At 44.1% G+C, this 16267-nt stretch overlaps 1 protein-coding gene across 6 annotated transcripts in view; it reads left to right on the top strand.

Moving 5' to 3' along the window:
* Positions 1–16267, top strand: part of LOC132381197 (cilium assembly protein DZIP1L-like) — a 162034-nt gene that overhangs the window by 81970 nt on the left and 63797 nt on the right. For all 6 annotated transcript variants that reach the window (XM_059950507.1, XM_059950518.1, XM_059950493.1 and 3 more), the window contains one exon: positions 10812–10989. In XM_059950507.1, coding sequence (XP_059806490.1) covers positions 10812–10989 — 178 coding nt within the window. The remainder of the gene's footprint in view (positions 1–10811; positions 10990–16267) is intronic.

The raw sequence follows: 16267 nt of genomic DNA, 5'->3' as shown, positions 1-16267 counted from the left end.
GTATAACTGCCACTCCTGACTATTCTAGACAGCCTTACTGCCTCTCCTGACAATTCTAGACCTTGTAACTGCGACTCATGACTTTTGTAGATAGCGTTACTGCCACTCCTGACTATTCTAGAGAGTCTTACTGCCACTTCTGATTATTCTAGACTTCCTTACTGCCACTGCTGACTATGCTAGACAGCCTTACTTCCACTCCTGACTATTGTAGACAGCTTAACTTCCACTCCTGACTATCCTGGACTGCCTTACTGCCTCTCCTAACTATTCTAGACTGCTTTACTGCCACTGCTGACTATTCTATTCAGCCTTACTGAAACTCCTGACTATCCTAGAGAGCCTCACTGCAGCTCCTGACTACTCTAGACGGCCTTACTGTCTCTGCTAACTATTCTATTCAGCCTTACTGAAACTCCTGACTATCCTAGAGAGCCTCACTGCAGCTCCTGACTACTCTAGACGGCCTTACTGCCTCTGCTAACTATTCTAGACGGCCTTACTGCCACTTCTGACTATTCTAGACAGTATAACTGCCACTCATGTCTATCCTAGACAGCCTTACTGCCACTTCTGACTATTCTAGACAGCCTTACTGCCACTCCTGACTATCCTAGACAGCCTTACTGCCACTCCTGACAATTCCAGACCTTGTAACTGCGACTCATGACTTTTGTAGATAGCGTTACTGCCACTCCTGACTATTCTAGAGTCTTACTGCCACTTCTGATTATTCTAGACTTCCTTACTGCCACTGCTGACTATGCTAGACAGCCTTACTTCCACTCCTGACTATTGTAGACAGCTTAACTTCCACTCCTGACTATCCTGGACTGCCTTACTGCCTCTCCTAACTATTCTAGACTGCTTTACTGCCACTGCTGACTATTCTAGACAGTGTAACTGCCACTCATGTCTATTCTAGACAGCCTTACTGCCACTCCAGTCTATCCTAGACAGCCTTACTGTCTCTGCTAACTATTCTATTCAGCCTTACTGAAACTCCTGACTATCCTAGAGAGCCTCACTGCAGCTCCTGACTACTCTAGACGGCCTTACTGCCTCTGCTAACTATTCTAGACGGCCTTACTGCCACTTCTGACTATTCTAGACAGTATAACTGCCACTCATGTCTATCCTAGACAGCCTTACTGCCACTTCTGACTATTCTAGACAGCCTTACTGCCACTCCTGACTATCCTAGACAGCCTTACTGCCACTCCTGACTATCCTAGACAGCCTTACTGCCACTCCTGACTATTCTAGACAGCCTTACTGCCAGTCCTGACTATTCTAGACAGTGTAACTGCCACTCCTGACTATCCTAGACAGCCTTACTGCCACTCCTGACAAATCTAGACCTTGTAACTGCGACTCATGACTTTTGCAGATAGCGTTACTGCCACTCCTGACTATTGTAGACAGCCTTACTGCCAGTCCTGACTATCCTGGACAGCTTTACATCCACGCCTGTCTATTCTAGTCAGCGTAACTACTATTCCTGACTATTCTATTCAGCCTTACTGCCACTCCTGTGTATTCTAAATGGCCTTAATGCCACACCTTAATTCTAGACGGCCTTACTGAAACTGCTGACTATCCTAGAGAGCCTCACTGCCGATCCGGATTATTCTAGACAGCCTTACTCCCACACCTGACTATTCTAGACAGCCTTACTGCCACTCCAGAGTATTCTAGACAGCCTTACTGCCACTCCTGACTATCCTAGACAGCCTTACTGCCACTCCTGACAATTCTAGACCTTGTAACTGCGACTCATGACTTTTGTTGATAGCGTTACTGCCACTCCTGACTATTCTAGAGAGTCTTACTGCCACTTCTGATTATTCTAGACTTCCTTACTGCCACTGCTGACTATGCTAGACAGCCTTACTTCCACTCCTGACTATTGTAGACAGCTTAACTTCCACTCCTGACTATCCTGGACTGCCTTACTGCCTCTCCTAACTATTCTAGACTGCTTTACTGCCACTGCTGACTATTCTATTCAGCCTTACTGAAACTCCTGACTATCCTAGAGAGCCTCACTGCAGCTCCTGACTTTGCTAGACGGCCTTTCTGCCACTCATGATTATTCCAGGGAGCCTTATTGGCACCTCTGACTATTCTAGACATCCTTACTGCCACTCCAGACTATCCTAGAGAGACTTACTGCCACTCAAGTGTATTCTAGACAGCCTTACTGGCACTCCTGTGTATTGTAGACAGCCTTACTGCCATTCCTGACTATTCAAGACAAAGTTTCTGCCACTCTTGACTATTCTAGACAGCCTTACTGCCACTCCTGACTATTCTCAACAGCCTTACTGCCAGTCCCGACTATTCTAGATAGCGTAACTTCCACTGTTGACTATCCTAAACCGCATTACTGGCAGTCCTGACAATTCTAGACTGCTTTCCTTCCACTCCTGACTATTCTAGACTGCCTTACTGCCACTCCTGACTATTCTAGAGAGCATAATTGCCACTGCTGACCATTCTAGACGGCCTTAGAGCCACTTCTGACTACTCTAGACAGCATAATTGCCACACCTGACTATCCTAGACAGACTTTTCTCCACTCCTGCGTTTTTCTTGATGGCCTTACTGCCACTCCTGACTATTCAAGACAGCCTTACTGCCACATCTGACTATTCTAGACAGTATAACTGCCACTCCTGACTATTCTAGACAGCCTTACTGCCTCTCCTGACAATTCTAGACCTTGTAACTGCGACTCATGACTTTTGTAGATAGCGTTACTGCCACTCCTGACTATTCTAGAGAGTCTTACTGCCACTTCTGATTATTCTAGACTTCCTTACTGCCACTGCTGACTATGCTAGACAGCCTTACTTCCACTCCTGACTATTGTAGACAGCTTAACTTCCACTCCTGACTATCCTGGACTGCCTTACTGCCTCTCCTAACTATTCTAGACTGCTTTACTGCCACTGCTGACTATTCTATTCAGCCTTACTGAAACTCCTGACTATCCTAGAGAGCCTCACTGCAGCTCCTGACTACTCTAGACGGCCTTACTGTCTCTGCTAACTATTCTATTCAGCCTTACTGAAACTCCTGACTATCCTAGAGAGCCTCACTGCAGCTCCTGACTACTCTAGACGGCCTTACTGCCTCTGCTAACTATTCTAGACGGCCTTACTGCCACTTCTGACTATTCTAGACAGTATAACTGCCACTCATGTCTATCCTAGACAGCCTTACTGCCACTTCTGACTATTCTAGACAGCCTTACTGCCACTCCTGACTATCCTAGACAGCCTTACTGCCACTCCTGACAATTCCAGACCTTGTAACTGCGACTCATGACTTTTGTAGATAGCGTTACTGCCACTCCTGACTATTCTAGAGTCTTACTGCCACTTCTGATTATTCTAGACTTCCTTACTGCCACTGCTGACTATGCTAGACAGCCTTACTTCCACTCCTGACTATTGTAGACAGCTTAACTTCCACTCCTGACTATCCTGGACTGCCTTACTGCCTCTCCTAACTATTCTAGACTGCTTTACTGCCACTGCTGACTATTCTAGACAGTGTAACTGCCACTCATGTCTATTCTAGACAGCCTTACTGCCACTCCAGTCTATCCTAGACAGCCTTACTGCCACTCCTGACTATCCTAGACAGCCTTACTGCCACTCCTGACTATTCTAGACAGCCTTACTGCCAGTCCTGACTATTCTAGACAGTGTAACTGCCACTCCTGACTATCCTAGACAGCCTTACTGCCACTCCTGACAAATCTAGACCTTGTAACTGCGACTCATGACTTTTGCAGATAGCGTTACTGCCACTCCTGACTATTGTAGACAGCCTTACTGCCAGTCCTGACTATCCTGGACAGCTTTACATCCACGCCTGTCTATTCTAGTCAGCGTAACTACTATTCCTGACTATTCTATTCAGCCTTACTGCCACTCCTGTGTATTCTAAATGGCCTTAATGCCACACCTTAATTCTAGACGGCCTTACTGAAACTGCTGACTATCCTAGAGAGCCTCACTGCAGATCCGGATTATTCTAGACAGCCTTACTCCCACACCTGACTATTCTAGACAGCCTTACTGCCACTCCAGAGTATTCTAGACAGCCTTACTGCCACTCCTGACTATCCTAGACAGCCTTACTGCCACTCCTGACAATTCTAGACCTTGTAACTGCGACTCATGACTTTTGTTGATAGCGTTACTGCCACTCCTGACTATTCTAGAGAGTCTTACTGCCACTTCTGATTATTCTAGACTTCCTTACTGCCACTGCTGACTATGCTAGACAGCCTTACTTCCACTCCTGACTATTGTAGACAGCTTAACTTCCACTCCTGACTATCCTGGACTGCCTTACTGCCTCTCCTAACTATTCTAGACTGCTTTACTGCCACTGCTGACTATTCTATTCAGCCTTACTGAAACTCCTGACTATCCTAGAGAGCCTCACTGCAGCTCCTGACTTTGCTAGACGGCCTTTCTGCCACTCATGATTATTCCAGGGAGCCTTATTGGCACCTCTGACTATTCTAGACATCCTTACTGCCACTCCAGACTATCCTAGAGAGACTTACTGCCACTCAAGTGTATTCTAGACAGCCTTACTGGCACTCCTGTGTATTGTAGACAGCCTTACTGCCATTCCTGACTATTCAAGACAAAGTTTCTGCCACTCCTGACTATCCTAGACAGCCTTACTGCCACACCTGACTATTCTAGACCTTGTAACTGCGACTCATGACTTTTGTAGATAGCGTTACTGCCACTCCTGACTATTCTAGAGAGTCTTACTGCCACTTCTGATTATTCTAGACTTCCTTACTGCCACTGCTGACTATGCTAGACAGCCTTACTTCCACTCCTGACTATCCTGGACTGCCTTACTGCCTCTCCTAACTATTCTAGACTGCTTTACTGCCACTGCTGACTATTCTATTCAGCCTTACTGAAACTCCTGACTATCCTAGAGAGCCTCACTGCAGCTCCTGACTACTCTAGACGGCCTTTCTGCCACTCATGATTATTCCGGGGTGCCTTATTGCTTTATTGGCACCTCTGACTATCCTAGACAGCCTTACTGCCACTCCTGTGTATTCTAGACAGCCTTACTGCCACTCCTGACTATCCTAGACAGCCTTACTGCTAGTCCTGACAATTCTAGACCTTGTTACTGCGACTCATGACTTTTGTAGATAGCGTTACTGCCACTCCTGACTATTCTAGAGAGTCTTACTGCCACTGCTGACTATTCTATTCAGCCTTACTGAAACTCCTGACTATCCTAGAGAGCCTCACTGCCCCTCCTGACTTTTCTAGATGGCCTTTCTGCCGCTCCTGATTATTGTAGACAGCTTAACTTCCACTCCTGACTATCATAGACAGCCTTACTTCCACTCCTGACTATTCTAGACAGCCATACTGCCACTCCTGACTGTCCTAGACAGCCTTACTGCCACACCTGACAATTCTAGACCTTGGAACTGCGACTCATGACTTTTGTAGATAGCGTTACTGCCACTCCTGACTATTCTAGAGAGTCTTACTGCCACTCCTGACTATTCTAGACAGCCTTACTGCCACACCTGACTATCCTAGACAGCCTTACTGCCACTCCTGAGTATTCTAGACAGCCTTACTGCCACTCCTGACAATTCTAGACCTTGTAACTGCGACTCATGACTTTTGTAGATAGCGTTACTGCCACTCCTGACTATTGCAGACAGCTTAACTTCCACTCCTGACTATCCTGGACTGCCTTACTGCCTCTCCTAACTATTCTAGACTGCTTTACTGCCACTGCTGACTATTCTATTCAGCCTTACTGAACCTCCTGACTATCCTAGAGAGCCTCACTGCAGCTCCTGACTACTCTAGACGGCCTTTCTGCCACTCATGATTATTCCGGGGAGCCTTATTGGCACCTCTGACTATTCTAGACATCCTTACTGCCACTCCAGACTATCCTAGAGAGACTTACTGCCAGTCATGTGTATTCTAGACAGCCTTACTGCCATTCCTGACTATTCTAGACAAAGTTTCTGCCACTCTTGACTATTCTAGACAGCCTTACTGCCACTCCTGACTATTCTCGACAGCCTTACTGCCAGTCCCGACTATTCTAGATAGCGTAACTTCCACTGTTGACTATCCTAAACCGCATTACTGGCAGTCCTGACAATTCTAGACAGCTTTCCTTCCACTCCTGACTATTCTAGACTGCCTTACTGCCACTCCTGACTATTCTAGAGAGCATAATTGCCACTGCTGACCATTCTAGACGGCCTTGGAGCCACTTCTGACTACTCTAGACAGCATAATTGCCACACCTGACTATCCTAGACAGACTTCTCTCCACTCCTGCGTTTTTCTAGATGGCCTTACTGCCACTCCTGACTATTCAAGACAGCCTTACTGCCACATCTGACTATTCTAGACAGTATAACTGCCACTCCTGACTATTCTAGACAGCCTTACTGCCTCTCCTGACAATTCTAGACCTTGTAACTGCGACTCATGACTTTTGTAGATAGCGTTACTGCCACTCCTGACTATTCTAGAGTCTTACTGCCACTTCTGATTATTCTAGACTTCCTTACTGCCACTGCTGACTATTCTAGACAGCCTTACTGCCACTGCTGACTATTCTAGACAGCCTTACTGCCACTCCTGACTATCCTAGACAGCCTTACTGCCACACCTGACTATTCTAGACCTTGTAACTGCGACTCATGACTTTTGTAGATAGCGTTACTGCCACTCCTGACTATTCTAGAGAGTCTTACTGCCACTTCTGATTATTCTAGACTTCCTTACTGCCACTGCTGACTATGCTAGACAGCCTTACTTCCACTCCTGACTATCCTGGACTGCCTTACTGCCTCTCCTAACTATTCTAGACTGCTTTACTGCCACTGCTGACTATTCTATTCAGCCTTACTGAAACTCCTGACTATCCTAGAGAGCCTCACTGCAGCTCCTGACTACTCTAGACGGCCTTTCTGCCACTCATGATTATTCCGGGGTGCCTTATTGCTTTATTGGCACCTCTGACTATCCTAGACATCCTTACTGCCACTCCTGTGTATTCTAGACAGCCTTACTGCCACTCCTGACTATCCTAGACAGCCTTACTGCTAGTCCTGACAATTCTAGACCTTGTTACTGCGACTCATGACTTTTGTAGATAGCGTTACTGCCACTCCTGACTATTCTAGAGAGTCTTACTGCCACTGCTGACTATTCTATTCAGCCTTACTGAAACTCCTGACTATCCTAGAGAGCCTCACTGCCCCTCCTGACTTTTCTAGATGGCCTTTCTGCCGCTCCTGATTATTGTAGACAGCTTAACTTCCACTCCTGACTATCATAGACAGCCTTACTTCCACTCCTGACTATTCTAGGCAGTCTTATTGCCACTCCTGAGCATTGTAGACAGCATAACTGCGATTCATGACTATTGTAGATAGCGTTACTGCCACTCTTGACTATTTTAGAGAGTCTTACTGCCACCTCTGACTATTCTAGACTTCCTTACTGCCACTGCTGACTATGCTAGACAGCCTTACTTCCACTCCTGATTATCCTGGACTGCCTTACTGCCACTCCTGATTATTCTAGACAGCCTTACTGCCACTCCTGACTATTCTAGACTGCTTTACTGCCACTGCTGACTATTCTATTCAGCCTTACTGAAACTCCTGACTATCCTAGAGAGCCTCACTGCAGCTCCTGACTACTCTAGACGGCCTTTCTGCCACTCATGATTATTCCGGGTAGCCTTATTGCCTTATTGGCACCTCTGACTATCCTAGACATCCTTACTGCCACTCCAGACTATCCTAGAGAGCCTTACTGCCACTCCTGTGTATTCTAGACAGCCTAACTGCCACTCCCGACTATTCTAGATGGCCTTACTGCCACTCGTAACAATACTTCACAGCTTTTCTGCCACTCGTGACTATCCTAGACAGTGTAAATGCCACTCCTGACTATTCTAGATAGCCTTTACTGCCACTCCTGACTGTTCTAGACAGCCTTACTGCCACTCCTGACTAGTCTAGATAGCCTTACTGCCACTCCTGACTATTCTAGACAGCCTTACTGTCACTCCTCACAAATTGAGGAGGTAGTTGTAGTTTTCCTTCAGGTGGATTTTGTCTTCAAGGTTGAACGTCAGCTTCTTTTCTCACTGTTTCCATCAGGAAGGAGGTTCTGAATCCTGAAGGCACACATTCAGCGATCAGAAACAGCTTCTTCCCCTCTCCCATCAGATTTCTGAATGGGCATTGAACCCATGAGCACTACCTCTCTACCTCTTTGTTCTCTTTTTGCATGACTTATTTCATTTTTTAAAATTAAATATATATTTAATATAATTTATAAATTTATTATTGTGCATTTCAATATACTGCTGCCACATAACAAGTTTCATGATGTGACAGTGATATTGAACCTGATTCTGATTCTAAATCTCCACTGCCATCAGGTTCTTGGACTGACCTGAAAATCTGTAACACTGCCTCTGACTATGTTTCTTTCTCTCTGTTGGCTTGCATTAGTGTCTTTTAGAAGAAGGCTCTCGGCCCAAAGCGTTGGCTGTTTTCTCTTTTGCATAGATGCTGCCTGACCTGCTGAGTTCCTCCAGCATTTTGTGTGTGTCGCTGGAATTTCCAGCATCTGCAGATTTTCATGTATTAGTGTCATTATGTTTATTTTGTACCAAAGTAGACTTTTTTTTCTAACATTGTTCTCTTCTGTAAAAACAAATGTGCATGAGTTTTGTTTAATTTATATTTTCGTGTGAATGCTGCTTATATGATGTATGGTGCCTGTGATTTTGCTGCAAGGAAGCTATACTTTGCACCTGGACATACAGTGTATGTACTTATGCACAGTAAAATATAAGTTTGACCTTTTTGAGTAAGCTATGTATAACTTAATTAAATATAACTTATTTGTCATGTTTCATGTACAGTACTACTGTTGCAAATAGCTAATTTTCATGGCATTTATACTCCATGTACATATGCGATGACAATAAACTTAAACCTGAACTTAAATTATTATCAAATTGCTGAACCTCATAAGCAGTCTACCTTCATCTTTATCGTCACGATGAAGCGGATACGATAGGGTCTCTGGATATGACAGGGGCTTTAAGAGGCTTTTAGATGGGTACATGGAGCTTAGTAAAGTAGAGGGCTATAGGTAAGCCTAGTCATTTCTAAGGTAGGGATGTGCTCGGCACAATTTTGTGGGCCGAAGGGCCTGTATTGAGCTGTAGGTTTTCTGTGTTTCTTCTGTGTTCAGCTCATGGAATTTCTTGTCTTCAGGTTCCATTCTAGGAATGACTTTGGTTAGTGGTTAATCAGCACATCCATTGCTTGATTGTTCTCATCATCCCATAAGCTCATGAGCTCCTGCAGATGCTGGAAATCTTAAGCAGCACACACAAAATGATGGAGGACCTCTGCAGGTCAGGCAGCATCTCTGCAAGGGGATTGAGAGTCAATGTTTTGGACCAAAATCCTTCATCAGGACTGAAAAGGAAGGGGGCAGAAGCTAGAGTAGGTGGAGAGAGGGGATGGAGTACAAGCTGGCAGGTGATAGGTAAGTGTAGGTAAGGGGGGAGGTGGACAGGAGAGGAGTGATGAAGTACAAAGCTGGGAGGAGGTAAGTGGAAGAGGTAAAGAGCTGAAGAAGGAAGACTCTATTAGGAGAGGATGGTGGACCATGGGGAAAAGAATGGCCATTCCCCATTCTGTTATCCTCTTGCCCCTTCTCTTCTCCTCACATGCTTATTACCTCCCTCTGGTTCCTCTCCTCCTTTCCTTTTTTACATGGTCCAGATCTCCTGGCTTGTCACACACTACATTTATCTTCCCTGTTACTGCCACATCGTGCACTGTCCAACAGCCCCTCGCCGGACGTTCTCCTTGATGGTGAATCCTGAACCCTGGCACAGTACAGGAAGGCACATGACCACCTCTAGTGCCCTCCTGTATTGTGCCTTGGTATACGTGGGGAGTTTCATTGATCTTGTTACTTGTATTTCTTGTTCATCTGGAACCAGCTAAAACCGATGTATTGAAAGAAAATCTACTAATGACTTAACAGTGAAATTTGTAGATTTGACTTAAAGTTATTGATTATGTTATTTTTATTCCAAAGAAAGACTTGTGTGAACAAGTATACAGGGCAAACAGAATAAATGTAGTTCTGATACACCCAGAGTGTATCTGAGGAAGTGTGGCTGTGTCTCCTTGCTCCTTAATAGAACATAGAATAGTACAGCATATTACAGGCCCTTCAGCCCACAATGTTGTGCCGACCTTCAAACTTAAGGTAGTACATGCTCAGCAAAATGCACATGTTTTTGCCAGTTGGGGTGGTGCAGAAGTATTATGAGCAGTAGCTTTGTAAAAATACATGGCTATCTTTATAGATCTTATCTTAACTGAAGTTAAATTATTTTATACTGCAGATAAGATGGAGAGACTCTGGGCATTCATATTGGAAGTCCTAAACATTTAACAAGTATTGGACCAGGAGTTTCTAAGTATGGGAATAGTATTGGCCATGTCTTTGTTGCATTGTAATATTTCTACATATTGAAGCGTGCAGCCCTTCTCTGCCAATCCCTCAACTCAGGGGCCAGATTGTGCCAATTATACAATTAATTGTGTTAGCGTCTGATGAAGTAGTCTCCAGTAATCCCAATAATTTTTTCTATTCCTCCATCCAGTTACCTCACTGATAGTGCCACCCACATCACCCATCTCTGCTTTCTCTTTGCAGTTGTCAGACGATGAGGAGAGTGAGCTTGACATCTCATCCATTGAAGATGTGTCAGAAGAGTTTGCCTCTAAAGTGCAAACGATGAAACCTGTGCCTGTGCCAGCACCGAGGCAAAGTACTGAGCCGTCTCTTTCTCAAGGAACCAGTGTCTGGAGCTCGTTGGCCAGCAGAGGGGCAGGTTGGTAGCGAGAACTACCTGCATGCTGAACCTAACACTCAACCAACGGGAAAAGACTTTGGGGGTTTTTCTTGGCATGTTTTTTCCGCATGTTTTTTGCATGATTTGATAACAGTAATGTCAATTTTATACATTGTAATTTGCCATGGATTAAGGCATTTCTCAGATATAGGCAGTCAAAAGATTTATTGTACATATATGTGTGTTCTGAAAGAAAATTGTGAAATTTATTTTTATATAGCCTTTTTGATACTGAGTGTAATTTCCTTAAGAGATGGTGTTGTGCGACGTAATATTGCCATGTTTATTAGGAAACGTTCTCTTCCTGTCAGCTGTTCCACTAAGACACTTTGCCTTATATCTGAATCTCCAACATCATCCCCCCTTCCTGCACAAAGCTAAATTAGAGGACCTCTATCTATCTATAGCCTAGTTTCACAATGACCAATATCGTAGTGAATTTGAACCAAATTCAACAGTGCTACATGTATCTATGCCTTTTCATGACAGACTACTCTCTGGGTTGAAGATTACTCACCGGAAGGGTAGTCAGGACTGATTTCCTTCTTTCAGTATTGGTCCTTGGCCAGCATTTTCCCTCGCAGTAAGATGTTTGAGCAGTGAAATTCTCCTCTGTTTCTTCCACTGTTTTCCCACATAGGGTATTTGCAATATACCATTTATTGGAACAATATTTTTTGCAGACAGTAATTAGAAGGGTACTCTGCTGAACTTCAGCACAAAACGATAGACTGTAGTATAGGACGGTATAACTGCAAATATAGAGTAAAGATTCATACCATTACTTTAAAGTAACACACCCTATTCACTGCTTACACCTATTAATGGGTGGTTTATTGGACATATCAGATTATGAACAAAATCTTTTGGGACCAGTCGGGGAGAGGAATGTTGTTAGTTGATTGTATTACATTTTATATAAAAATTTTTGTAAAAGGTAAGTGCACTGATCCCACTGATGTTCTCATAGGGAGCAGAGGCAAAATGGAGGCTTCTATTCTTTGGGTCCATTCACCCGCAATTCTTTCCTCAAGCTTCTCTCTCCATTCTGCCCAGTGCACTTGCCCATTAAAATATTCTAAAATTGTGACTGTTGTGTGAAATAATAAAAAATGCAGCTTAATTTATTGCTGCTTCAGATGCTGTGAAAAGTAATGGTACAATTCAAGCAAATTCATGCCTGCTGGTTTAGTTGCTAGAGTAAGCATTCTAATGGTTGGAAGACTTGGACTAAAGATGTTGGAAAAACCCCATGAATCATGAACCTTTTATAAGTTTATAAAATTGTGCCTGGAATCATAGATTACCTCTGACCTTAATCATGCATTCCTACAAGATGAAAGTACACTAAACAAAAGTTAAGACTGTAAGAGATGTAACTTACTCCAATAAATCATGTGATTCAAAAATGAGGAATAAGATTCAGTCCTTTGCAAGGGGGGACATAGGATCAGGAGAAGTGGAGTTTGTGTGGATAGAATTGAGGAACAGTAAGGGTAAAAGGACCCTAATGGGTGTTGTCTACAGGCCACCAAACAGTAGCATGGATACTGGGTGCAAGTTGAATAGGGAGTTAACATTGGCATGTGGCAAAGGTAATGTCGCAGTAGTTATGGGGGATTTCAACATGCAGGTGAACTGGGAGAATCAGGTTGGTGCTGGACCAAAGGATAGGGAGTTTGTAGAGTGCCTACGGGATGCATTCTTGGAACAGCTTGTACGAGAGCTGACCAGGGACAAGACTATTCTGGATTTAGTGTTATGTAATGAACAGGATTTGATAAGCGATCTTGCAGTAAAGGAGCCATTAGGAGGTAGTGATCATAATATGATAAGTTTTTATCTGTAATTTGAGAAGGATAAGGGCAGCTCGGAGGTGTCAGTGTTGCAGTTGAACAGGGGAAACTATGGAGCCATGAGGAAGGAGCTGGCCAAAGTTGACTGGAAGGATAGCCTAGCAGGAAAGACAGTGGAACAGCAATGGCAGGTATTCTTGGGAATAATGCACGTGCAAAATCAGTTCATCCCCTGGAGAGGGAAGGATTCAAAGGGGGGAAAGGGGCCACAGTGGTTGACAAAGGAAGTCAGATGCATAGCATTTAAAAAAAAGTATGACAGAGCTAAGGTGAGTGGAAGGACAGATGATTGGGAAATTTTTAAGGAACAACAAAACTTAACTAAAAAGGCAATATGGGGAGAAAAAATGAGGTACGAACGCAAGCTAGCCAGGAATATAAAGGAGGATAGCAAAAGCTTTTTTAGGTATGTGAAGAGTAAGAAGATAGTTGTTGGACCCTTGAAGAATGAATTGGGTGAAATTGTTATGGGAAACAGAGAAATGGCAGAAGAATTTAATAAGTACTTTAGATCTGTCTTCACTAAGGAAGACACAAGCAATCTCCCAGATGTATGGATGGGCCAAGGACATAGGGTAACAGAGGAAATGAAACAGATTGACATTAGGAAGGAAACAGTGATGAGTAGACTGATGGGACTGAAGGCTAACAAATCCCCAGGTCCAGATGGTCTGCATCCTAGGGTACTAAAGGAAGTGGCCCTGGAAATTGCAGATGCATTGGTAATCATTTTCCAATATTCCTTAGATTCAGGATCAGTTCCTGAGGATTGGAGAATGGCTAATGTTATCCCGCTTTTTAAGAAAGGAGGGAGGGAGAAAACAGAACTATTGACCTGTCAGCCTAACATCAGTAGTGGGGAAGATGCTAGAGTCCTTTATTAAAGATGAAATAGTGGCATATTTAGATAGTAGTGATAGGATTGGGCCGAGCCAGCACGGATTTACCAAGGGTAAATCATGCTTGACTAATCTATTGGAGTTTTTTGAGGATGTAACCAGGAAGTTAGACGAGGGAGATCCAGTGGATGTAGTGTACCTCAATTTTCAGAAGGCATTTGATAAGGTCCCACATAGGAGATTGGTGGGTAAAATCAAAGCTCATGGCATGGGGGGAAGATATTGACATAGATAGAAAACTGGTTGGCAGATAGAAAGCAAAGGGTAGCGGTGACTGGGTGTTTCTCGGAATGGCAGGTGGTGACTAGTGGGGTGCCACAGGGCTCGGTATTCGGACCACAGATGTTTACAATTTACGTCAACGATTTAGATGAAGGCATTGAGAATAACATCAGCAAGTTTGCTGATGATACTAAGCTGGGTGGCAGTGTGACATGTGATGAGGATGTTAGGAGAATTCAGGGTGACTTGGATAGGCTGGGTGAGTGGGCAGATACTTGGCAGATGGCGTTTAATGTGAATAAGTGTGAGGTTATTCACTTTGGGAGTAAGAACAGGAAGGCAGATTATTATCTGAACGGTGTAGAGTTAGGTAAGGGAGAAATACAAAGAGATCTAGGAGTCCTTGTTCATCAGTCACTGAAGGTGAATGAGCAAGTGCAGCAGGCAGTGAAGAAGGCTAATGGAATGTTGGCCTTTATTACAAAGGGAATTGAGTACAAGAGCAAAGAAATCCTCTTGCATTTGTACAGAGCCCTGGTGAGACCACACCTGGAGTATTGTGTACATTTTTGGTCTCCAGGGTTAAGGAAAGACATCCTGGCTGTAGAGGAAGTGCAGCGTAGATTCACGAGGTTAATTCCTGGGATGTCTGGACTGTCTTACGCAGAGAGGTTAGAGAGACTGGGCTTGTACACGCTGGAATTAAGGAGATTGAGAGGGGATCTGATTGAAACATATAAGATTATTAAGGGATTGGACAAGATAGAGGCAGGAAATATATTCCAGATGCTGGGAGAGTCCAGTACCAGAGAGCATGGTTTGAGAATAAGGGGTAGGTCATTTAGGACAGAGTTAAGGAAAAACTTCTTCTCCCAGAGAGTTGTGGGTGTCTGGAATGCACTGCCTCGGAAGGTAGTGGAGGCCAATTCTCTGGATGCTTTCAAGAAGGAGCTAGATAGGTATCTTATGGATAGGGGAATCAAGGGATATGGGGACAAGGCAGGAACCGGGTATTGATAGCAGATGATCAACCATGATCTCAAAATGGCGGTGCAGGCTTGAAGGGCCAAATGGTCTACTTCTGCACCTATTGTCTATTGTCTATTTATATCGTGTAGGCATTGGCAGTATGGTTATTACTAACAGGCTGCTCTATTGCTTTGAACTTTGGAACAGCAGACTCGGGAAGCAGTATTATGAGAACAGAGCAGGTTCATCTGAGGCTCCTGTACATCTCTCTTGTACCGTTGCCACTTTTGATGGTGTAACTACCACATTTCCTGTTTGTTTCCAATGTCCCATTGCATGTTGATAAATTCCTGGATGGAGTTGTGCTATGAATTTTCCTTTGTCAGTCACAGAGATAATAAGGTTCATGGTCTGCTCATTGGGGCTTAAGGTTGTGACAGATTTTTGGGGGAGCTTTTTAATCTTTGCTGATGGTGGGGCAGTCTAATCACGAGTTCTCTGCCTGATTTCCATCACTATTGAAAGGAAAATCAAGTGCAGCATTCAGTTCACTGCCCTGTTGCACTCTGTCATTGTCTGTTCCACACTCTTTGTCTCCATGAGAAAAACAATTTTGTTTCACCCTTCCAGGTTCTTTACAAACTTATGAATTGCTGAGCCCTTTTATGGATAATTACCTTGCACAGTCCCAACTTATCTTTGACTCCATGTAAATGCCTTTCCTACCTCATCTTTCCCATCCATCATCAAACCTCCCCTTTCACCTTGGTGATGGAGAGAACGGCACAAAAGCAGGCTCTTCAGCCCATCTAGACCATGTTGACCATCAATCCCTTATTTATACTAATCCTACATTAATCCCTTCCTTTTATTCTCCCCACATTCTGATCAAATTCGCTCAGAATCTACTTCTCAGTAATTCATGTGTCTTTGGGATGTGGGAGGAAGCAAGAGTACCTGGAGGGGAATACACACGTTCTCAGGGAGAAAGTGCAAGCTCCACTCTGATGGTACCTAAGGTCAGGTCTGGGCCAGGGTTTCTGGAACTTTGAGGCAGCAGCAAACAAGAGAAAATCTGCAGGTACTGGAAATCTGAGGAACACAAACCTCTACTAACTGCCTGGCTGGATTTGTTATCTTGGTTGGTTGGAGGATACCTGGCCTTGTGTTGAGATGAGGATTCTGACTCTTAACTTCTATTTTCAGAGATGGTTAAGTGCTTCCTTCTTGATCAACACTAATGGTAGGTCAGCACTAATGGTCATTTAATAACACCATACCTGGGCTGTCATTTCCTCCACGCCTTTTCAT

The sequence above is a fragment of the Hypanus sabinus genome, chromosome 2, assembly GCF_030144855.1.
Source record: "Hypanus sabinus isolate sHypSab1 chromosome 2, sHypSab1.hap1, whole genome shotgun sequence".
In the NCBI taxonomy this organism is placed as follows: domain Eukaryota; kingdom Metazoa; phylum Chordata; class Chondrichthyes; order Myliobatiformes; family Dasyatidae; genus Hypanus; species Hypanus sabinus.
The sequence above is the reverse complement of the archived record's forward strand: the minus strand, read 5'-3'. Positions and strand labels throughout refer to the sequence as shown.